The 21,876-nt window shown below is 40.7% G+C and overlaps 3 protein-coding genes across 9 annotated transcripts in view; 2 read left to right on the top strand and 1 right to left on the bottom strand.

The window, feature by feature from the left end:
- The window catches only part of NBEAL1 (neurobeachin like 1), a 91,393-nt gene extending 79,144 nt beyond the window's left edge, over positions 1-12,249 (top strand). For 2 of the 5 annotated variants that reach the window (XM_068407857.1, XM_068407860.1), the window contains 5 exons: positions 43-159; positions 837-998; positions 2,090-2,238; positions 2,938-3,073; positions 5,658-12,249. In XM_068407857.1, the coding sequence (XP_068263958.1) occupies positions 43-159; positions 837-998; positions 2,090-2,238; positions 2,938-3,073; positions 5,658-5,759 (666 nt within the window). In that variant the 3' untranslated portion in view covers positions 5,760-12,249. Of the gene's footprint in view, positions 1-2; positions 160-836; positions 999-2,089; positions 2,239-2,937; positions 3,212-5,657 lie in introns of those variants that run through there. The other 3 variants (XM_068407854.1, XM_068407856.1, XM_068407858.1) reach the window with 2 other exon arrangements.
- LOC137667234 (alpha-aspartyl dipeptidase-like) lies at positions 12,238-20,241 on the bottom strand. Of its 2 annotated transcripts, none has more exons than XM_068407864.1 (8): positions 20,149-20,241; positions 19,755-19,839; positions 18,434-18,508; positions 17,764-17,843; positions 15,770-15,943; positions 14,223-14,282; positions 13,310-13,392; positions 12,238-12,759 (listed from the first exon to the last, which is right to left on the bottom strand). In XM_068407864.1, exons 1-8 carry the CDS (start codon positions 20,158-20,160, stop codon positions 12,681-12,683), a joined length of 648 nt encoding a protein of 215 aa, XP_068263965.1. In that variant the 5' UTR covers positions 20,161-20,241; the 3' UTR covers positions 12,238-12,680. The 2 variants fall into 2 exon arrangements, with proteins under 2 accessions (XP_068263965.1, XP_068263964.1); XM_068407863.1 differs by lacking the exon at positions 20,149-20,241 and adding an exon at positions 19,923-20,062 and having other exon boundaries at positions 19,755-19,843.
- The window catches only part of CYP20A1 (cytochrome P450 family 20 subfamily A member 1), a 16,846-nt gene continuing 15,039 nt past the window's right edge, over positions 20,070-21,876 (top strand). Inside the window, exons 1-3 of one of the 2 annotated variants that reach the window (XM_068407861.1) lie at positions 20,070-20,191; positions 20,852-20,901; positions 20,989-21,155. In XM_068407861.1, the coding sequence (XP_068263962.1) occupies positions 20,120-20,191; positions 20,852-20,901; positions 20,989-21,155 (289 nt within the window). In that variant the 5' untranslated portion in view covers positions 20,070-20,119. The remainder of the gene's footprint in view (positions 20,192-20,851; positions 20,902-20,988; positions 21,156-21,876) is intronic. The other variant, XM_068407862.1, reaches the window with a different exon arrangement.

Here is a 21,876-nt window from a genome sequence, read left to right as displayed (position 1 = left end):
AGCTGCAAGAGAATGTGTCATTGCACTTTTTGTTACTCTCAGGGAGGAGTGCCTGTAGGCCTGGCACCTAAGCCATTACAGATCCTTTATGGGCATACTGATGAAGTTTCGAGTGTTGGCATCAGCACTGAACTGGATATGGCAGTGTCAGGATCCAGGGTAAGCATCCTCATACTTTTCCCTTCTTTGCCTCTTCTCTACTCAAACCATAGAGCATGTTTGAAGTTGATTAAGAATAATACAAAAAATGCAACTATTTCATGATTTTTTTTCTTCAGCCTTGTGCATCAAGAAGATATGTGCCATCTCCCTTGCTGCCTGCTTAAATCAGGCTGTCTCAGACCGCTTTGCACAGTGTAGGCCTCAGCTACCATGTTGTGTTATTCTGCACAGATGAGCTTTAACATGTGTGGACTTATTTGGACATCTTAAGCTTCTCATAGAAACGGTTCTGTGACAGTTTCTTCCCTGCTTCCTTAACCTTGAAGGTTCTGTGCAGCTTACTCATGCTCTACCTTGCTGCACTACGCTGGCAGGCTTCTGAACTCTCTGTACTGCACTTAATGCCTGCTCATAAACGTGACCTATGAACTGGCTGATTTGCTGCCTATCCCCCTCTTGCCCTGTTTGCATTTGTGTTTTGATACGCCTGTATCAAAACACATGGCCTTGAGGGGAAGGCTTCTTTGTGTAGAGTTCCTAATGCTCAGGAATCTTGATGTCCAGTTAAGGATTTAAGTGCTTTCAAAATATTCCCTCTGCATGTAAATACTCTTTCTGTGTGTTGTGGTAACTTACCTGCTGAGTAACAACTTACCTAAATTTGGTCACTGCAGGATGGTACTGTTATTGTCCGCACTATTCAGAAGGGTCAGTACGTGAGGACTTTGCGACCACCTTGTGAGAGTTCTCTCCTGCTGACTGTTCCCAATCTAGCTGTGTCCTGGGAAGGCCATATAGTTGTCCACACCAGCATAGAAGGAAAGACTACTCTTAAGGTACTTAGGTTCATGGAATACCTCTGTTTCTTTTGCTGAAGACTTCAGTACCCAATTTTATTCTTATTTCCTAAAGTAATGAGGCTTTTTGAGCATGCTGTGTCTGTTTCCTTTTTTTTTTTTTATTTTGCTAGCCAATTTGAGTGAAATTTGATTAAAAGATAAGTCACAGACATACTGTGTTCCTGGAACTTTCATGAAAATTGCCAAACACCTGCAAGGAAGATACCCAAGCATGTGCTTGGGCAAGCCACTTTGAAATGGAAAACTAGGGGAAACAAGTTCCACTGTGCACAGAAACAGAGGCTTATAAGGGGAGCAGTAAGTTCTGGGTGCAAAACGCCCAGTGACTACACTGGTGTTTTTTTTAGTTTTGGATTGGATAGCTATAAGGTTTACAGTGTAGCTTATTCTGTCTAATGAGTAGCTGTGTAGTTGCTTTAATAAGGGTAGAGCTGTTATGATTTCTATGAGCATGGGAAATGTCTTGGAAGACAAATTCATTGGATGTAGGCATGCTAGCTGCTTTGGGAAGATGCGGAGAGAAGAGACCAAGGTAGTGTCATGCTGGAAGAACTTAAGATGATCGTGTTAGCTGCATCTTTAATCCATCAAGAATTCACTGCCTTGTCCAGAAATGCTTTTAGATCTAGCTCTGTGGAAATAACATACCTATTTCCTTCTGCTTTTCAGTTTGGGGTGGAGGGGAGGGAGGGTGAGCAGGGCTGAAAATGAGTGCTCTCTTCCTTTCTTCTTCTTCAACAAAAACCCTTATAAAATAGGGACCTGCCCATTAAATCCATGGATGTTTCCAGTAAATTTGGAATTGATTAGATGGATGGGTAAGACGTTACCATGTTAGATCAAGAGGTAACAAGGAATAACTTCAAAAATTTCCGTACAGGGCCTGGTATACATACACATTGCATATAGGCTTGGTACTCTTGTATCATTCAACAAGGAAACTGTTGTCAGCAACATTATCTGTGGGTTATTGCCCAAGTTAGCTCCTTTTAGTGAGCTAATGATACAAATAGTACACTCTTAATCCAGTCGATCCTCTGTGACAGTTTTATTTTTGATCTATTCAGGATAAGAATGCACTACATCTCTATTCTGTCAATGGAAAATATTTGGGTTCTGAGACTCTGAAGGAAGAAGTGTCAGACATGTGTGTGACTGGCGAGTATATCGTGATGGGCAGCTTACAGGGATTTCTTTCCATACGGGATCTCTACAGGTAATGTACCACCATCAGTAGTTTATTATTGAGATGCAACTATAAAGGCTTATTGAGAAATGGCTGTGTAATGTGGACTTTGCTTGGTGCTGTACGTGGTAGCCATTGCTTTTTTTTCTGTGTTCCTGAAAAAACTCTTTTAGGGGGGTACTAAAATAGGGAGAAAAGAAAAATGAGAGGTTGTTCCAGACCCCTTTCTTCCCAGCATTTATCCCAATTGTACACCTAGAACTGGTAGAATTTAGGAAGAGCTGTGTCTGACATCTGCAAGCTGTGATTGTCCTCATGTCTGATTAGTTACTGGGAGCTCAGCAACTGCAGGATCAAGCCTCAGGTAGTTCTGCACTAAGTTCTAAACTCTTACTCCTACGCTCTATAGAGCTCCATTGCTCCTCACAATGGGAGTGATGTTTGTCACTCAGGCAGTTGTGGGACTAATGTTACTGATCTTCAGTGAAAATGTCTTAATTTAGTAACTTACCCATCCATGCCTTTTGTTGTTATTGGAGTTCTATGCTGGGGTATGATTAGATTGTTCCTTAGGAGTGTACAATAATTGAAATTGCAAACTGGATCCTTGAGAAATTGTGTTTTATAGTGCATCCTGTGGACAGCAATTTCAACTGCAGTGTGATTCTTTGCATTATGTGCAAACAAACACATGATGTGCCTTCTCTATGTGGTTTTTGTTCATTTCAGCCTGAGTCTGAGCATCTCCCCCTTAGCCATGCGACTGCCAATTCATTGCATTTCTGTCACCAAAGAGTATAGCCACATCCTCGTTGGCTTGGAGGACGGCAAGTTGATTATCGTTGGTGTTGGCAAGCCAGCAGAGGTAAAACCCACCATCAAGAACTTTTTCTACCGAACAGTGGGAAGTTCACTTATTTCTGCTTTCCAGTTGAGCAAGAGGTCTCCTCTATGGCAGGGTAAATTTAAGAGCAAGTTTCAGTTTTCAGTGGGAAAGAAATAACTGTTGAGACTGCTCTACTGAAGTTTCTCATTAAGAATCAAAGGTATATAGGGATCGCAGATGGGAAGCTGAGCTGGACTTCTAGACTTTATCACTCACATCTGAATAAGCAAAGTCATAGTAGCTAACCTTTTCTGAACATGGTAGTATTGCCAGCCACTTCTTGACGAAATAATTTTCCAGAAGAAAACTGGAAAAAAAAGAGAGCAAGCTACTTACTTTATTTTTATGGTTTCTGTCAGGTATCTTTTAATACGTATTGACTGACATTGGGGAAAAAAGTATTACTTCTTTCTGTTAAGAGTCTCTAATTGCAATGCACGAAGAATCACTTGTGTAGGTTCCCAAAACGCTCTGTGCTCCATATGGTGAATATAGACTTGTTGGTACCGCATATGCAATATCAAATACAGAGCATCCATCTGTCAAATAGCTATGTCCAATTTTTCTTGCGCAAAACATAGGTTTTGCTTTAAGTACTTCTTCTCATGACTTTCAAAGTACTTGAGTTAGCTTAAACCTGCTTCTCTTTATAACCCGATCTCCATTGTGTGCAGTGTATTTATTTGAAAATGTGATTATCACTTTTGCATGACCTTTAGTACATGCCAGAAAAGTGTGTCTTAATTTTATATTTTACTTGTGAAAACAGAGCAACTTTACTTGCCAGTATTTTAAAATGTTCTAGCTAAGAGATACATAGTTTAATATTTGAAACAAGCTTCACACAATGGTAGTCTGATTTTGCTTGCAGCGGATGGGGAGGGGAGGTTTCCACTGACTTCCAGTTGGACAGCTTTTTCCTACTGTAGAATTGACAAAGAGCTGCTTATGATGTGGTTAAACATATGTTTGTAACAGCAGTTTTAAAGTCACCGTCATTTCTAAGCTTCCTATTCCATAGAAAAGATCTTTTGTAGGCAGAAATTTATGTATCTCATTAGACTGAAGGCTTTTTGTTTTCTTTTTTTCAGTTCTTATTCACATCTATTTTTCTAACTATGGAGAAAGTGTTGTTTCAAAGACTGGATTCCTTTTATGAATATAGAGGCTTTCCAATGACTTTTTTTTTTTCAGGATTTTCTGTTTATAATTCAGATGATCTGCAATTTAACATAGATGTAAATAGATTTTTTTTTTTTTTTTTAAATACAAACATATAAGAAACAACATTATGTCCCAGATTTTCTAGTTTTCTATAATGACGTCAATCAATATATTTGAAAAGTGTGTGTATGTGGGGTGTTTATTTGTTGATTGGTTTATTTGTAGTTTGGAAGGAATATATTAATTACTAGAATTTTATCCTTATGCAGAAGACAGTGTTGTAGTTCTGGCTTTTGCTGGTGATACTGATCCTTAGGATAAAGGGAGAGACCAATCTTCTTTTTTGTGCATAAAGTGAAATGCTGCTTGGTATTAAGATTGGCCTTTAGTGTTTCTGCATTGACAGTATCCAGTATGAAGTGAAGTATAATAAATGTTTTTGTATTTTTAACAATTACTTAGCTGTTTGGGATGTTGCAGAAGTCTGGGGGATTATCACCTGTTAGTGTTAATCCCTGTCAGCACTGTGCCTTTTCTACAGTGCCAGAACACTGCTGCTGTGATGATACAGTTGTTAAGCGTGTAGTACTAACCGCTGGGAACTGTTCTCAAACTGTGCTGTCAAGGCATGCATCTTGTTTATCAAACTGCAAGGGATTTCATAACCTAATCAGATACCAGGTTGATCACTACTGGCCAATCATAAGCCTTGTACTTAAGGAGTAAATTAAAACAGTTTCTTACAGATTGTTGTCAGATTGCAGACCTACCAGATGCTGGATTTAATATGGCCTCTGGTTGCTTGTTATCTGTCTTTACTTATGGAATATTCAGTGTGAGTTATTTCTGGTTTAAATTTTACTCTGAGCACTTCACCCTGGATCTTTGGAAGACTGTATAAATTTGACACCAGGACATAACCTTTCTCTCTTTCCTTCATTCTGCCATCACTGCCCTGTGTTTTGGTTATCTTTGCCTTTTCACTTACAGCAATTTCTGTTTCAAATCTTTAAAATAAAATGTCCTTTCTTCTAATTTGGTTCACTTTTGCTTGACATTCACCTCTTTTTTCCTTCCTATCAAAATAACAATCTAAACACTGTTTCTAAGCTGTTTGAAGTAGGTCAAGTATTAAGTACACATTACTTGGTGATATCCCTTTGACTGTTCAAATTCACTAATGTGACTAGTGTTTTGTCTGTTGTTTTTTGTCAGTCCCAAAAATCATCCCTAAGTTTAAGTTTTGGTTTGTTTTCAAATAATTTTTGTTGGTGTAATTTTGTTTATGCAGTACATTGTAGTGTCTGCATTTCACCAGAATCAGTGTCTGAATTCCTTTTTAATTTATCCACCTTATCCCTTCCCCCTCCTTTTGTTTCTCTGAATTACTTTTAAACAGATGCGCTCAGGTCAGCTTTCCCGAAAGCTGTGGGGATCAAGCAAACGGCTCAGCCAGATTTCATCAGGAGAGACTGAATATAACACTCAAGATTCCAAGTGATTGCTGCTTCTACCTTCTGTCATGGATTCCAGAAACATGTTTAATCTTTTGGTCACTTTGAATGTATATCTCAACTTTCAGGGCCTTGATTCTTAAGTCTGTTGAAGATGAACCTATGGTAGAGGTATAGTAATAAGCATATGTACTCATGCAAGTTAGCTTGCTTGCATCTTTTTCCTTAACTGTGTTGACTTGATCACAGCAGAATACGTCTCTAAATAGCTGCTAAAACTGTGTTTCAGAAAAAAAAAGAAAGAAAACAAAACAGAAACCAAACTGCCAAACTCAAGCTTGCTAATTGAATTTAAGATAAGTAGCATTTGATTTAAAGCTGAATAGGGCCAGATGCTCCTTGATCACAAAGAAGATATTTAGCTTTGCTTTGACAGCACTGTAATTCCCCAGCAGTAAATTAAAATTCTGGCAGTTGCAGTGGTTGGATTCAAAATTGGGATAGCTGACAGTTATGACCTTTTCAATATGTTTTTTAGCCCAATGAACAATTTACTGCAATTTGTTCCTGTAAATAGCTATTGCTATCTTATTTTGTGTAGTTCCAGTTTTAGGCTGTTCTGCAAGGAACATCTGTGTTGCACTACTTGATTATCAGAAATTGTTTAAAGTACAGACATGAATAACTTCAAAGGAGTTGAAGGTGGTGAAGGAGCTGAAGGAGGTAGGAAATACTTGCTGCTGAAAATTATTTATATTGTTAAGTAGTCTAAGACACATACCAAGAAATCCCATAATATATTAAATATCTGAAGGAATACAGAGGAAGAATCGGTATCTATGTTGGTCAAAGATCAATCTGCTTCATTAGTAAGGCAATTCCTACAAACAAAAGATAAATTTCCACTGCAAAATCATTTAAATGACATTGCAGCACAATTTAATTAAATAGCACCTGTTTGTTTCTTGGGCTTGGTGTTCACCAAACCAGTTGTTAGCTATATTTTTTTTTTTTCATAAAAACAAGCAGGGAAACAGATAATGTATCCATTTTCAAGATGTGTTTAAGACATGGGAAAAGAAAATATCAGATCCTTACATGCACTATATACAACAAAATAGTTATGGATTGTATGCTGTATTTTGGAGAAGCCATTACTGAATTTTTTTGGTTTAGCAATATGTGGTGATAGAAAGGTGTGTGTTTTCCTATCTTTCTGACATTTTTATAATGTTAATGATTTAAATGATAAACCCCACACTGTTAGAAAAAGCTGGTGCTGAGGGAAAAATATGAATTTTTGGATCAGCGTGTGAAGGTATGTGTGCATGTGTATATATGTGTGTATGTTTGTGTATATATATGTATATACATGTATGTATGTCTATTAAAAGGAGAAAAAAACATGGGGTAAGGGGAGTATAGATATAAAGCAGAGCTATAAGTGATTGTTAGCTAGTATGTTCCCTTTCGGCTACCCCTTTCTTCCCTCTGCCATCACTTCTCTTGTTATTTTTATTTATTTATGGATATGAATGTGTGTTGTGTCTCCTATAAATGTTATCAGATTATCCCCCTGTGGCTGGGGAGCTGTTGAACTACCTGAGAAACTCCATAATGTAAAATCTCATTTCATTAACTTTTAGCACAATATTTATTAACTTTGTAGAAATAGAAATACTTCCTTAGCCCACAAAAGGATAATCTTTGCAAGTCCTGTTAGTCTCATTAAAACTGTTTTCCCCCCCTCAATTTCTTTACTGGAAAAAAAAAATCCCTCTTAATGACTGATTAGTGTGCTTGTGTAAAGAAAGTTGTGTTGCTTTTTCTTAACTTTTGTAAATTAAATAATAAATCAGACTAGTGAACAAGTGGGTCTATGCATAGTTGCAATATTCTAACTAATCACTGTGACAGACTGGATTGTCTGGAAAGTTAGGAGAAAATAAGAATTATTTCCCTGAGTCACTTGCCAAGAGAGCATTCAATTTCTAAAAGTAGAGCAGTGTGCTTTTTTCAGACTCCGTGTATGTAAAAAAACCACATCCTGTATTTTCAAATAAGCTATAGAGAAGTGAAAAATACGATTTTTAATCAATTACCTATCCAGTAAGAATACGAAGGATACTCTGGAAGTATTAAGTGTGTATATGAGAATGTGAAGTATGTTTGTCCATTATGATTTCATGAAGAAAGGATTTCAGGGGAGCTCTTTCAAGAGTCATTTAGAAGAAATTCAGCTCAGAATGCGAGATTTTTCTGTGTTATGGAAAGTTGAAAAAAGAACTAATTTGGGGCATTGAGTTGATGGTTTTTATAAGTATGCATATATGTTCTGTTTAAATGCATAGATGAGGCTGTTTACTTGCAGGGGAAGAGGGCAGGAAATTATGATGTTTTGAGCTAGCAGAATCAAGTGGAAAAATAGAGGAGATAAGTCTTTTGTAGTGTTTGGTGAGAGCATAGTTTTCTTTTTGTCACTTGCACAGATTGTTTCGCATAAGGGTTTTAAAATGTCCTACTGTGGGTTAGGTATGTTTATACAACTGTTGAATTAATGTTTATAGTAGTTTAAAAAAATACTGCATACGCTGTCAGTTTAAGTAAAATATAACGTAGTTGCAATAATTGGGGATGAAACAGTTCATGGTGAAGAGCTTTGACATTTGAATACCATCATTTCAGTGCATCACAAGAATTAGGTGATCTTCACAAATATCTGGGACAGGTTTAAATGTGGGCAGTTCGTGGGCTCTCAAGCGAGGCTGGTTTGTGCTCTGCACCAAGCAGCAGCAGCAGAATGAGGAGGGGGGCAGACGAGCTCCGAGGTGCTTGGTGCTCTATGCAGAATGGCAACATCCATTGCCTTTTGATCTTTTACCTGGTCCTTCAGGATGGGAGGTATACACCATCACATGCTTAGCATGCTTGCCAGAGGCCCTCTAGAAAGACCCCTGTAGGTTTGAAGGTCTGCACTTTGCCTTTGTCTAAAACCAGCTTTAAATAAAAGATATAGGTGGTAAGTGTGAACATTAGCTAGTATGTTGTTTCTTTCAGTTTTAACTTATTTGTATAAGTTGTTTTTTAAAAGTAGAAAATAATTCTTCTGATCAGCTGTTTAGGTTGGTTGAATTGCAGTCTGTTATGCAGTGTGCTGTCAGTGAGTGAACTGACTTTCATAATTCTTTGATTTCCTCAAGTCAATAAAGCTTAGGATCACATTTTGTTTCTTACGTAGTATTGGTGAAATAAGATTCTCCTTTGGTTTTAAACTAAGATTTATATAAGTGTAAAAAGTAAAGCTTTGAGATGAGAGAATTCTGATTAGGAATTCAGAATAAACAAGTCTTAAGTGACAGCTGTTTCATAACACCACATTTGTCAAGATCTTCTTGGTGGTATCTTCTTACATTTAATTTTTGGAGCAACCCTAATGATACTTATTGAAGTTTAAGATATGCTTACCTTTGAAGCTGAGTAAGTAGGAGTGTAAATGTATGTATATCTAAAAGAAACTGAAAACTGACTCTCTTTTCATATCTATACATGAGATCAAGTAGTTAGCAGTATTGAGTAACTTCTCCCTAGCACAGTTTTGAAGTTGCATACCAAAGGATGATATTTAGAAGACATCTCTCCTTTATTTCAAGAAAAATATTTAAATTTCTCTTTATCGGTTTGCTTATAATTCTTGATAGTATTTTTAGTTGCCTTTATAGTGAAGAATCTCATCTAATCTGTGCAGTTTTTGTACTATATGAGCATTCAGTAAGTGAAATGTTTGCTGTTCAAATTAGCTTATGTGAATTATTCTGTATCAATATAGTTGTTATCTAATACTCGTTCATAGGATATCTAGCAACAAGGTCTTCTATGATCCGTGTACCTTACCAACACCAGCACAAAATAATAATCCTGATCTTAAACTAACTGCACTTCTCCTGATCGTTAATACACATTGTGGAAATTAGGTTTTAGGAAGCCTGTTTGATTAAGAAAGAAAAAAAAAAAAACAAAACAGTAACACCCCCCCCCCCACACACGTTACAATTGTTTTGCTAGCCTGCAACATTGATATAAACAAGCTTTTTCCCCCAGTATACCTTAGATCATGAACATTATCACAAAACAAGTTTATCAAAGTCTTTACAGGCTTTAAATAGTCTAGTCAGTTGGCTGCTTTATAAGGATCCTCTTCAAAGTTGTATTTCTCTGTCCTTTAAATGAAGTGCAAAGAACTAAGTTTCTGCACTGTAAAAATTCTGTCCTACATCAGTCTGCTTTAAGATAGTCCTGCAGGAACAATAAATTTATTTTTATTTCTAATGCACAATAATCAGGTAGGTCTTTTAACTCTTGCTTTAGTCAATGGGAGCTGTGTACCTTACTTCCCTAGACCATGTCTCCATCCTCCCCATTTCCTCTGTAAGTCTTTCCCAATCTCAATTAGCAAACTCATTAGAAAATACGCGTACAGCAACCAAACGCTTCACAAAGCTTTTACTGTGTATCTGTATTTAGTTGAAAATGTGTGTCTATATATGGATTATGGTATGGTAGGGAGATTTAGAGCTAGGGAGGGGAGTAGAGGAGGTGTCAGCCTCCTTCCACTCCTATGTTTAGAGTCTGTATAGACACTTGCTCTATATTGTCACCTGAAGGCACTCCTCTCTCCCACTGTTAAAGGCACCTTGCTGTCTAGGTTAGATGCTGAGGGTATGTGCTGTAAATACTTTATATTTTTCCTTTCAAAGAATTAAAAAAGCACATATAAATGCATATCCTAATGTGAACCTAAGGCCTGATCTAATAAATACTGTTAAATGAAAGCACTACATAGGGTATTTTTAATGGGGTGGAAATTCAAGCATGTGCTTTAGTGCTTTCTAGAATGGGCTTTTTATGCTTTTTGGTTTAAAAGCTATGTCGGTTTCAGCTGTAAACAGGACACTTGTCAGTAGTCTCCTTTTGGGGAGGTTAATAGATTTTGTGCAGTCATACACATGTGGGCTCATTGTATACTAATGTTAGACTCAACTGAAGTGTTTGGAAGATGTCTTTCCTTCTATCCCAAGGAGCCAGATTCTCCTTATTATTACTAATTGCCCTTGTTAGCACATACTTTTAAAGGAAGCAAGAGTTTTCTGAAAAGCTGCTGTAGTTAAAAAAAATATTGGTAAAATACTATTGTCCCCTTCTTCACTATTATAGTCATCAGATGCCTGAATGCAGAAGTGCCTCTAAGTGGCAGCATAGCATGCTCTGCATGGTTTGAGTTGAGTGCTGTTCATCTTACTGCAGTCTTGAACACCCCATACATGAGGAACTGCTTGTAGTGTTTAATCAAAGGAACCCTTTGTTCGGTTTTAATTCATCTTTTTGCTGTGCATCTGTGGAAGAAAACTGGTGTGTCTTTCTTTTAGTTACCATTTACCCAAACGGCCCAGATAAAATGTGTTTCACTTCACTTCTTCAGGAGAGGATTCCTCCAGTTGTGTGTTCTTTCTATTTTTGTTTACTGGACTTGGGAAATTTGGCAAGTATTTCCAGATCTTAGGTCTGTGATTATACTCAGCACAGACAAAATTTCATAACAAGTGTTCTGTCCCAGAGGCATGATTGTCAGTATAGATTACAGTTTAAAGCTGCTAAGGTGTTTGGAGATTGAAATATAAAAAATCCAGCCATATATATCATAGATCTAACTGAACTTAGAGGCCACTTGTTTATTTAGCTTCCTATCTAGTCAGTATTTTCCTCTTGAGGGAGACATATTTTTTGCCTTGAAGTAACTTCTTAAAATAAACTTAGTTTTGCACCTGACAGTACTGCTTTAGTCATACGTAGCTGTGAGCTGTTGCTTAAAGAAAGCCATGAGGGGAAAAAAAAAAACCAAGGAAAACTTGCAGTATGTGTTCTGATTCAACCCTTCACTATGCAGGAGCAGCTTAATATAAGATTAGAGGAATGCTGCTTGTAAGACTTACCTCCCTTTGGGCAGTGTTTTGATGGAAGCTGTGATGCTACTCAGTTTGCTTGATGAATTTTTACTAAAGCTAATGAGGGAGTAGAAACAAAGGCCTTACAGCAACAGTTAACCATATCTTCTGATAATTCTTACAGATTGTGCAATTATGTGATTACAAATAGATTTTTAAATGCCAAAAAATGCCTTTTTTAAGAGTTAAATGTTAGGTCTGAGGAGTGTTGGAATATCTACTCTCAAGAATGAGCCTTCAGGCACTGTAATGAACTTGCTGTCAGTCTTCTGTGCAATATCTTTTTCCCTTCTGGGTGCTTTAAGAGTATACTGTATGTCTTATTTTGTTTGGATCAGTATGTTTTAAGAGTGTGTATATTGGCTAATGATGGATTCTTTTCTGTACAGCATGGTGGAAGATGTCTTAAAATTTTGCACTTTTCTAGGATTTGCAAGTTTGTAACCTGACAATTTTTAACATGCACACTTTTGTACATAATTAGCATTGTATATATTTAACATGAGTCTGAAGCAAATAAAAGTAATTGAATGCATAACTTCTCCCTTTATTAATAGCACAAAAATAAAACTAATAGTGTGGGACTACACTAAACAAACAATTCTTTCATTTAGCAGGTAAAGCAAGGCAGCAGGAACAGCTGACTCGGTGTCCTGTCTTAATTGTGTTGAAGTAACTTTTTTTTTTTGGTGGGGAAGGAATCAAAGCGGATACATGAACGTACAGACCCTTTCAGACTAAGAATAGCTATGATTACTCAAGTATTGTAATAAAAATTGTCTCTTTGCTGGGAAGGAGAGATTTGAGACATGAATTAGGGTAGGGAAAAGAGCCCACAGAGCCCACTAAGGCATATTTATCTTTATTTATAAAGCTAAGGTTCTCCACCCACCCTGGGACTAGAAGCATCTCTTTTCTTCTTCCTCATTGTCTTCCCATATAGTGACTTTTTCTGCAAAATACGCAAGGCTACAGATTCTGGAGATTACTGTCAATCAGGAGGAAACTGAAATCTGTTCCAGGCTCATGTTCAGTTGGTTTCTTACCCCTGTAAACAAGACAATCCATGCTGTGAGCTTTAACAGGAGCTACGACTACTGTTCTTCCATCTGTTACTAGGGATAGAACAAGGCATCCTTATTCATAACAAGCGGAGTTTTGACTCCCTTCCTTGCCTGCCTCATGGGACATACATATTAGATTTCTTAGTAATGTTCATATGACTAAAGACATGAGTTCTCTTGTTCTACAGTTTAACGCATTAGGCCCAAACTGGCATTCCCCTGGTCTTCAATAACAGAGCTGACTACTGGGGCTCTTTCTGTGAACAGTAACTATAGTTCGGAAATATAAGCATCAATGGATGTAATGCCATAGCACTTACTGGGTAAGTTAGACATCCTTTAGAGTGCTGTCATACTGCCTGCTCCTCTGGAGCATAAAGCAATACTCATGTTTTCCCCAAAGAGAAATGGAAGCAAGGGATTAAGTAACTTCTGATGTGGGAGACAGGCAGCATGTGCCAGGAATCTAATAGAAATCTCTCTTCCTTTCTATCTGAAGGAGGATATCCATTCAAACTCAGATGAAGCATTTACCTCAAAAACAGACGTGCTCCTGTCGCTCCTTGCAAGGTGGCTTTGTCTCCTTCCACTAGCAGCATCGCACCTTCCCGCAAGCCCTAATGTAGGTGGAAACATTTAACGTTATTTTCAAGCTATTTGAAAGGCTAGAATGCTTGTCAAAAGCAGGCCAGTCTTAGTGCAGCTTGCCATGACTACAAACAAGACTTTCTCATTCACCTATTTCTAACAAAGATGCCAAGACAAAATTAGGTGAGTTATCTTCTTGTAGGAGCTGGTTTTCTTGTTTATTTTATTTTTCCCTTTTAAAGAAGGAGAAACCATTAAGGAGAAAAGGCAATTTTTTTTTTCCACAACTACTTCCACTACCACCATTCTTGGATCCAGTTTGGGCCCAGAAACAGCCAGATGGGTTTGTTAGAGCACAAACTTTATACTCCGAGCTGAAGCACAGGGACAGGAAACCCAGAGGTCCCACTTCCCCAGATAAGACCTACTGTAATTACGAACATAATACTGAATGAACAAAATCGGAAACCTACAGAGATTAAAACAAAATGCAAAGTTAAGAATATCTGCAAAAAGATTAAGGGGAGGTATCTTACCATCTGCATGCACACCACACCCAACATGCAACATATGAGTGGTGGCCGGTGACTGGAAAGATCAGAGCTGCCTAAAATACAGTGTGTGAAACAGGACTCCACGCATCTAATAGGCAGAATGCATTTCATTTGTTCTAACCCATTATCTGCACGTCAGCAAAATCCAAGGTTGACGCTCTTAGCATGAATATAACTAGCCTTCCATGCCACAGTTCTGTAAGGCTTGTCAGGCAGGGGAACCCACACTGAAAGCTAGCAAAAATGCATTTTAAATGTTTACTATGCTACAGCCATGAGCTTCCTGACTGGGAACTACTACTCACCAGAACTGGAGGGGTGTTTGGTTCTTCATGATATTGACGAATTCTTTCCTCTCTTGTCTCCTGCAATAATGAGTGTAGATTTAGCTGCCCAAGCAGTAAGGTAGGACTTGGAGCTATCCAAGTTGCATGACACCAAGCAATTTCATAGCATTAAACAAAGCAGGCACTTCCCCTCAAGCAGAATGCTTTCATTAGACTTCATATTGAAGGAAATGGCAGGATTGACTTTAATAGCTATGTATTTTACCCTTCATCACTAGCAGCAATTGCTGTAGGTTGATCAAACAGAACTCACACAATCCCAACCCTGAAAAGCCTTAAAACTTACTTCCACTCAATTAATCCAGGTTGTTTTTTTTTTTAATGCTATCTCTATGTTCTCACCCTCAGAATAAGAGCACTGAGGAAGGTGGTGGAAGCAAATGCCTGAGATGCCACCTTCATGAAAGAGAGTACTGAACCATGGATTTCCACTGATTAAGTATTTGTTTGTTCTCAAGTAGGTATTACACTGAAGAATTTCTTCTGTGAACAGCTCTGCCGTGTTTCCTGAGGGTTTGCTGCTGAACTGAGCAACGGTAGTTAAAGAAATCAAACCAGAAGGATTTGTTGGTAAGGAAACAGGAACACAGCAGGGACTTGGTACAGCACAAAGCTTCCAGCCTCCTCTCGAAGTAATAGCAAAAGTTATTTATAGGGAAAAGACTGCATGCTTATCTAGTGACAAGTTGATAAAATGAGTACCTACAACTTCATCTAAATTCTAGCACACCCTGATCCTCAATCTCTTTAGTGTTCCCTAATTCTTAATATTTCCTCTAACCATGAAGAAATTTTGATTACAAGGAGGAAAGTATCTGGGCTTTTAAGAGATGCACCACAGAAACTGTTCCCTGAGGAATTAGCTCCTGACAGGCTATTCAAGAATCAGCTCCTCCATACTGTGGAGATGTCAGTCTTTGTGCTTGATGGTTAAAGTGTTTTTCTTTCAGCTATACTAGTACATGTGCTTGCTCAGTATTGGGCATTACAGGGTGTGCTCTCTGCAGGGACACTAGTGCCTAGGTATCTTCTTAGACAACAGGTTTGCATGTGATCTCAAGATATCCCTGTTCTGATGGTTGCTTCAGACCTTTAGATATTTAAGCCTCTTAATGTATGTTTAAGTTAGCTCTTCTCAAGCAGCATGCAAGACAGACTATGGCAGGCCTTTGCAGAAACACAGTGCATTGCATCTTGACACTTCACGTTTCTCCCCCCACCCCCCCATTTCACACCAGGTATGAAGCAACAGTATTTCAGACATTGCAAAGCTTCTGTTTGTGAAAAACACTTTGCTCCACCTCAGTAATTCTGTTGCCAACTCCTCTTCCCACTCAAAGAAAAGCTTTAGGAGGGAGTAAAATGTTACTGCCTCACTAGCATTTCCAGCTGCTCTAGGGAGCAGCTGTTAGACATTCTATAGCTTTGTAAGGCCTCACAAATGCACACTATCATTACACCTCTGCAACCTGGTTACTGTGTTAGCTCTGGTATGCTTTACTTACACCCATGTGAGTGCTTTTAACATCTGGGTCCAGGTAGTGGGGGTTAATATTAAAAGGAACTAAACCTAGGGCCTGCAGGGAAGGTGGATAAACAATTGGCATGTCATTGGTAGTACTGATGCTGACAGTAGCAACATTAGTTCCTGCGCTGGATCCCATGTAAGGAATTCCATCCTGAAAGACAAAAGCAATGGTTAGTATGCAGTGTCACAACTAGGAACTGCATTTTACAGCATCTTCTATCAATCTCAGAGACTCAGCAATCAGATCAGACTTAGTCCTTCCAGCTTATCTCAGTGCTAACTTTACAGGTGAAAAGCAGAACAAGAATTCAGGTTTTGAGGCAGGCAATAGTTTGTATATGTCATGGCTGTCAGAGAACTAGCTGTTGAATGTCCTATACTCACAAGTCTGTGACCTCATCACAAGAGAGAACTTATAAGGCTGTCAGTGTATATATTGGACTTAGCTATTCAGAGAGGAAAGACTTGTCTACATTGCGGTTACAGGGAATATCTGAATTAGCTTTTAACTAGCTTCTGAAGAGAGCAGATCATCTGAAGCTGGGTACAATGTTGCCACAGCGTCAGCTTACAGTACTGTGACAAGCCATTTTAGCGCTAGTTTAGGTATTACTACTATGTACATAGTACTATGTACTATGCTGTACATGGAAGGACTCCACACAACATGCAAGTATATAGATAATGCTGAACAATTTGTAAAAATAAGCTCTCTTGAGAGAACTGGTGCTAATATAACCAAAGAGCTATCTAGGCTTCACTGGGACCTGGTTCATTTTCTGGCTTTTCTGCCCACAACAGGCATTGAATTTCTGTATATTAAGACAGCCTAGCTAACCTTTCTTCTTGGCAGCTGGCGTTTTCAAACATACTGTGCTTGCATAAATCTGCTTGACGTCGTTTGCCGTTCCACATTGCTAGGGGAACACCTTGCTTCTGTTCTCCTTCATGGATGGTGTATCTTTGCTGTGTCTTATGAAATTTAGCAGCCAGAATGGGGCTGCTGACCAGAAGGGCTCAATGGCACTCATACCTCTCAATTCCAGGTCAAGGAGGTACCCAAGGTAATTACACCATTTTCAACGTCAACAGGACATTGCCTAAAAGGCATGTATGGATCCAACTCTGTTGTCAGTTTATTAGCAGACAACCTGCAACTTGAACGCATCTGTATCTATTAACAAGATACAAAGTGGGCATCTCAAGCTGAAAAACGGGGTTTCTGGACATAGATTAAATCCTGCACTGCTCTTCATTAGTATTTTGAGTGGCTTACTGAGGAGAAGGAACACGCCTCCACACAATCCAATGTGAATCAAAGTGAAGATGCTTTATTAAGCATAAGCTGTCCCTTTTATACATTTTGTACTGTCCCTGGCTGTAAGCATGTGCATTGCTATTGATTAATATTACTAAACATACTCTGATGTGTTGATTGGTCACTGCTCTGCCACTGGTCTTTTCTTAATTGGCTCCATCAGTTCTTGTTTCTTCTCCTCCGTGTTCGGCTCCCACCGGCTACTCCCTCAATTCTTGTTTGCTCAGCTACTGTTTTTCCTCATCTCTCCAAGGTCGGCTTGTTGACACTAGCTACATGAATCTTGTCACGCAGCTAGGCCTTCACTCCATACTCTCATACTTCTGGCTCATTACATGACCATTCTGCTCCAAAAACCCCTCTACAGCTTACTTCTAAGGTACTACGCAGCGTTGCGCATCCCAAGGTCTTGCATTCCCACATCTGTGAAACTGCCCTAGAAAGACAGATTGCTGACCTTAGTCTTTTCAGGCTTCAATGACTAATGACAGCCTTATTTGGCCACAGATTTCAGTTCACCAGGTTGCATGAGATGGCTCAATATTTGAAGTATATTAAAAACAAACATGTAGAATCAACTTGGATTTGTCTGAACAAAAGCTTATGCATGAGATCCTGCAATTCAGACGTGGCCTGCATCCTGTAGTTTTTACCTCAAGAACTCTTTTCCTGATCTCCTGTATCAGACTGTTGTCATAGAGAGCTTTCAGAAGACGGAATGTGTTCCCACCTCCTGCAGAAAAAGAGTCTAGCTTATTTAACATGCTTTCACCACCAGTTTTAATAGAAGCCTTTACAAACTTGGCAGGCTCAATGATTTCTATGCTATATTCAGGGTAGTATCCTGCTTTGAGCAGCAGTAAAACCAGCAGCTTCAGAAGAATAATCCATTGGCCAGGCCATGGGCTCATGCCCCGAGTCCTTCTTGTAGCACTGACGCTGGCTGTTTGACAGCAGACACTGTTTTAATACCCAGGAGCATGGTATTAGGACTATGCTCAGTTTAAGCAACGTAGCCCTGAATCTTCTTAGACTTGATAAAGTGATGATACAGCTGTGATGATCATGTTTTTAACACTGAAGTACCTTTCAAATGAATGATTTGAAACTTACTGGAGATGAAGTTACATTAATAAATCTCTCCTACTTCCCTTCCCACCACTACATTTAAAGTCTTGTTACCAATTAAAGTACTGTTTTCTGTAGTTTCTAATAATCGCTAGGCCCAACTTTTTCATTGCTCTCTCTACAGTGCCATCTCTGAGCAGGACTAATCTAGTGCCCTATATAAACCCTCACCAGGGAGCAAGAAGTAAAACTTACCAATAAATATTGCTTCAGATTTCCTTACAGCTTCCACTGGATCACAAGATTCATGAATGCTGTCCAGCCCGTAACCTTAAATGAAAAAGTATTTACCTTTGCCACTTCAGTTTGGAGCAAGAATGTGGTATGTTCAATCTCCCCCTGCACTCCCCCCTGAGACAAATGCCTCACTAGACATCCAGGGAAACTTCAGAGAACTCTACAACATAAACCAGAGTATCATCTGTCCTACATTAGTGCAGGGCTTCTGTATCCAGCTGTACCAAAGCAAATGTTTGCTTTATGGATATATGTGCTCAGTGTCTAAGAGCAGAGTGTTTTACTCAGCAGGTGCAGGCTGAGGCACAAAGTCCTGCTGAGCATTACCGGATAACTAGAAAATAAAAGAAAAAGGAAAAAGCTGTCAGTCTTCAGCCTGCCTGTGAGTCTGAACAGCATGTGCCAGCATTGGTCTAGCATTACTAGTACAAATACCTGATCTGAGTATTTTTTTTGTAATGGCTAAAATATCTGACTTTGACAGATTTGCCTTGCTGGGGTTCACTGAGTACAGGAAGTGCCAGGAGAGCCAGAAGAACGTGGATATTTGATAGCAGCAATCTTTCTGCAAGACAAGGAGCTAAGTGTGCTGCCCAGGGAAGTGAGTACTGATTATTACTACAGTCACAGGTCCAAAGTTATCCTGAACAGTGATAGATGTTAGGTGGAGGTGTTGCTGTAGGCTGCTCTGGAAAGATCTTTGCTCGAAGCAAAGCTCAGTTGCTGTTCAGCATAGAAATATCTGGCTGGTTGAAGTTCATTATAGTAATGGTCTTCACTTAACACCAGTAGTTGCATGGCTTGAGCAGAGGTTTAAGATGTACAGGAAGAAACGTTCCCCCATGTGATTAAGGAGGATAAAAAGATGCCACTTAGTATTCAGGAATAAAAGCTTCCTCCCCGAAGTGGTCAGAAGTGTTGCAACAAGATTTCTTCCGGAGGCCTCTCAAGCCTCTATTTCGAGGTAGAAGTTGGCAAACAGCTCCCCGCTGCTCTCGCTCCATCTGCTGACGCTCGGCAGCTTAACCGTGTGCAGCAGGGCTAGCCAAACCCCTCTGCACCGCTGTCTGCACCACTACCCCCATTCTCCCCCCGGTAAAACAGGCTGTTGCAGAGATGCTGCGATCGCTGCCTCATCCCCTCTTCCAGCAGCGGTTCGCTAGTGCCCGCCCGGGCGCCGCCCGGCAAGGCCACCCCCGCGGCACGGCTGCCGCACGGCAAAGGCGACGTCCCCGCACCGCAGCAGCTGCCCGAGGGACCCGGGGCGGGCCAGCCTTACCCAAGCTTTCAAACTTCTCCCTCGCAGTCCGGGCGTAGGCATCGCGGTCGTGCAGGGCGTAAGGAACGAACAGCACCCGCTTCACCTTCCTGCGAGAAGAGAGGGGAGAGGGTGCTCAGAGCCGCGGAGGCCCGGGGCAGGCTCCCGCGGCCCCTGCGCAGCGCTTACTCCCCGAGGAAGCTCTTGATGTGCTGCTGGCAGTGGCCCAGGTACCCCCCTCCGTGCAGGGTGGAGTTGGAGACCAGCAGCAGGCGCCGCGGGCCCCCCATGCCGCCCCGGCCCGGCCCGGCCCGCCCCTTCCTGCCCCGCCGGCGGGCCGCGGGGTGGGGCCGAGCCGCCGCCGCTCCCGCCGCCCCGGCCCGGCCATGCTGGACTTCGCCATCTTTGCCGTTACTTTCCTGCTCATCCTGGTGGGCGCCGTGCTCTACCTCTACCCGGTAATGCTGCCGGCGGCGGGGGGGCGCACGGCACAGCCCCCGGTATGGGCGGGCGGGGAGCGAGCGGCCGCGGGGCCGAGCCGCCACCGCGCCCCGGGCGGCCCCGGCCCCTTCCCACGTCCCCTGGGCTGGGGCGGGGTGTCGGGCCCGCCCTGGCGGTGCCCCGTGCCCCGGGTCCTGGGTCCTGGGTCCTGCTGGGGACGTGGCTGTGCAGGGCGGACCCGGCCGGCCGTCCCTCCCGGGCCAGCGGGGCAGCCCGGCCCGCACGCTTCGGAACACCGTGTTTTACGCGCCCCGGTGAATCCCTCTTGGAAGGAGATTCACCTTGCAGTTTTGCACATGAGCAGATTTCCAGGGCAAAATCTAGGTCTAAGATCTGCATTGCAAACCTGACCCTTTAAATCGTTACGCAGGGATCTTTCATCTCACCAGATGAATAATCCTGGTTTAGCCAGTGGGACTGGGCACACACAGTTGATCAGCTTCATAAGCCTTAGCAGGTTTGAGGCCTGAAGATGTGGCTTATCCAGCTTTTGTTTAATGTTTGTGAGCAGTGCAGCAGTATTGATGTGGAAAATCCATCTCTCCTGCTGGAAAGCTGCGGGGCTTGTATAAAATCTTAAGTTCAAGGAGATTGATGCATTTCCTTTTACTCTTTAGGCATCTAGGCAAGCATCAGGTATCCCTGGGCTGGCTCCAACTGACGAAAAGTAAGTGCTTTCCATCTCCACATTGATCAAGTTCAGCATTGGTAGAGGATGCTGTTCATGACCAGATATCCTCTTTGTGTTCCTCAGGGATGGCAACCTGCCAGATATCATTGCCAGCAGCAGTTTGCATGAGTTCCTGGTGAACCTTCATGAGAAATATGGCCCACTGGTCTCTTTCTGGTTTGGAAGGCGTCTTGTTGTCAGCCTCGGCTCTATTGATCTCTTGAAACAACATATTAACCCAAACAGGTTGTGTAAGTGTCCTTTGCCTTGTCTTTGAGTCCACTTGTTCTTTCTGTCCTTGCTGGGCATCCTATGTCAAGGGAAGCTGCGGCTTCATTCTAAGTAGAAAGAAAATGAGACTTAGTTTGCAGCTGACATGGTGGTTCAGGTATGTCTTTAGTCCTGCTTATTGGACTTGAATATTAGTGACCAGGAGTTGCTGCTGTCCAATGGCCGTCAAAGAAATTAGTATTCTTGTGTCTTTTACCATCTCCCTACAGGCAAACGTTTATGGAAAGCATCATGCTTGTTACTCACTTGAAACAGCAAGGCAAAGACCCTGTAGCCACTTGGCACACATTTTAAAAGCAGCTTGAAATGCAGTTTAAGAGAGCACACTTTGCTAAATTAAGTCTGAAAACAGCTGTGCTACTTTGTGATAGCTCCCTTATGTGGTTCAGTGTGGAGGTTTTTAAAGTATTATTTGAAGAAGTTCTTTAACTTTCATTTTTTCTTTGGTGTGTAGAATTTTGTGCTGAAAACCTTTAATGATCTTCTAGACTTGGAAGTGGTCAGTGGTGCTGGTAGCTGACCATCTTAGTCCTGGGAGGGTAATTTAATTTATGGTGTAAGCCTCCTATGTGGGTGTTTTGCTTCCTAAGGTGACAATAAGTTAACTCAGTTGATGTTTGGGTTTAACCTTGTTTTTCCAGTTTTCATCTTATAAGGGTCAATGAGATGCTGGTTGCACAC

This window comes from Nyctibius grandis, chromosome 9 (genome assembly GCF_013368605.1).
Source record: "Nyctibius grandis isolate bNycGra1 chromosome 9, bNycGra1.pri, whole genome shotgun sequence".
In the NCBI taxonomy this organism is placed as follows: domain Eukaryota; kingdom Metazoa; phylum Chordata; class Aves; order Nyctibiiformes; family Nyctibiidae; genus Nyctibius; species Nyctibius grandis.
Note: the sequence above shows the minus strand (reverse complement) of the source record. Positions and strands in the feature narration are given on the sequence as shown.

Excerpts from the sequence above, each read along its gene's own strand:
- LOC137667234 (XM_068407863.1), bottom strand. The coding sequence starts at position 20,023 with ATGGGGGGCCCGCGGCGCCTGCTGCTGGTCTCCAACTCCACCCTGCAC. Across the intron at positions 17,844-18,433 it reads ATCTGAAGCAATATTTATTG|GAGGTGGGAACACATTCCGT; the intron begins GTAAGTTTTACT and ends CTTTTTCTGCAG. Across the intron at positions 14,283-15,769 it reads TTAAAAGCACTCACATGGGT|GAGACAAGAGAGGAAAGAAT; the intron begins GTAAGTAAAGCA and ends TCATTATTGCAG.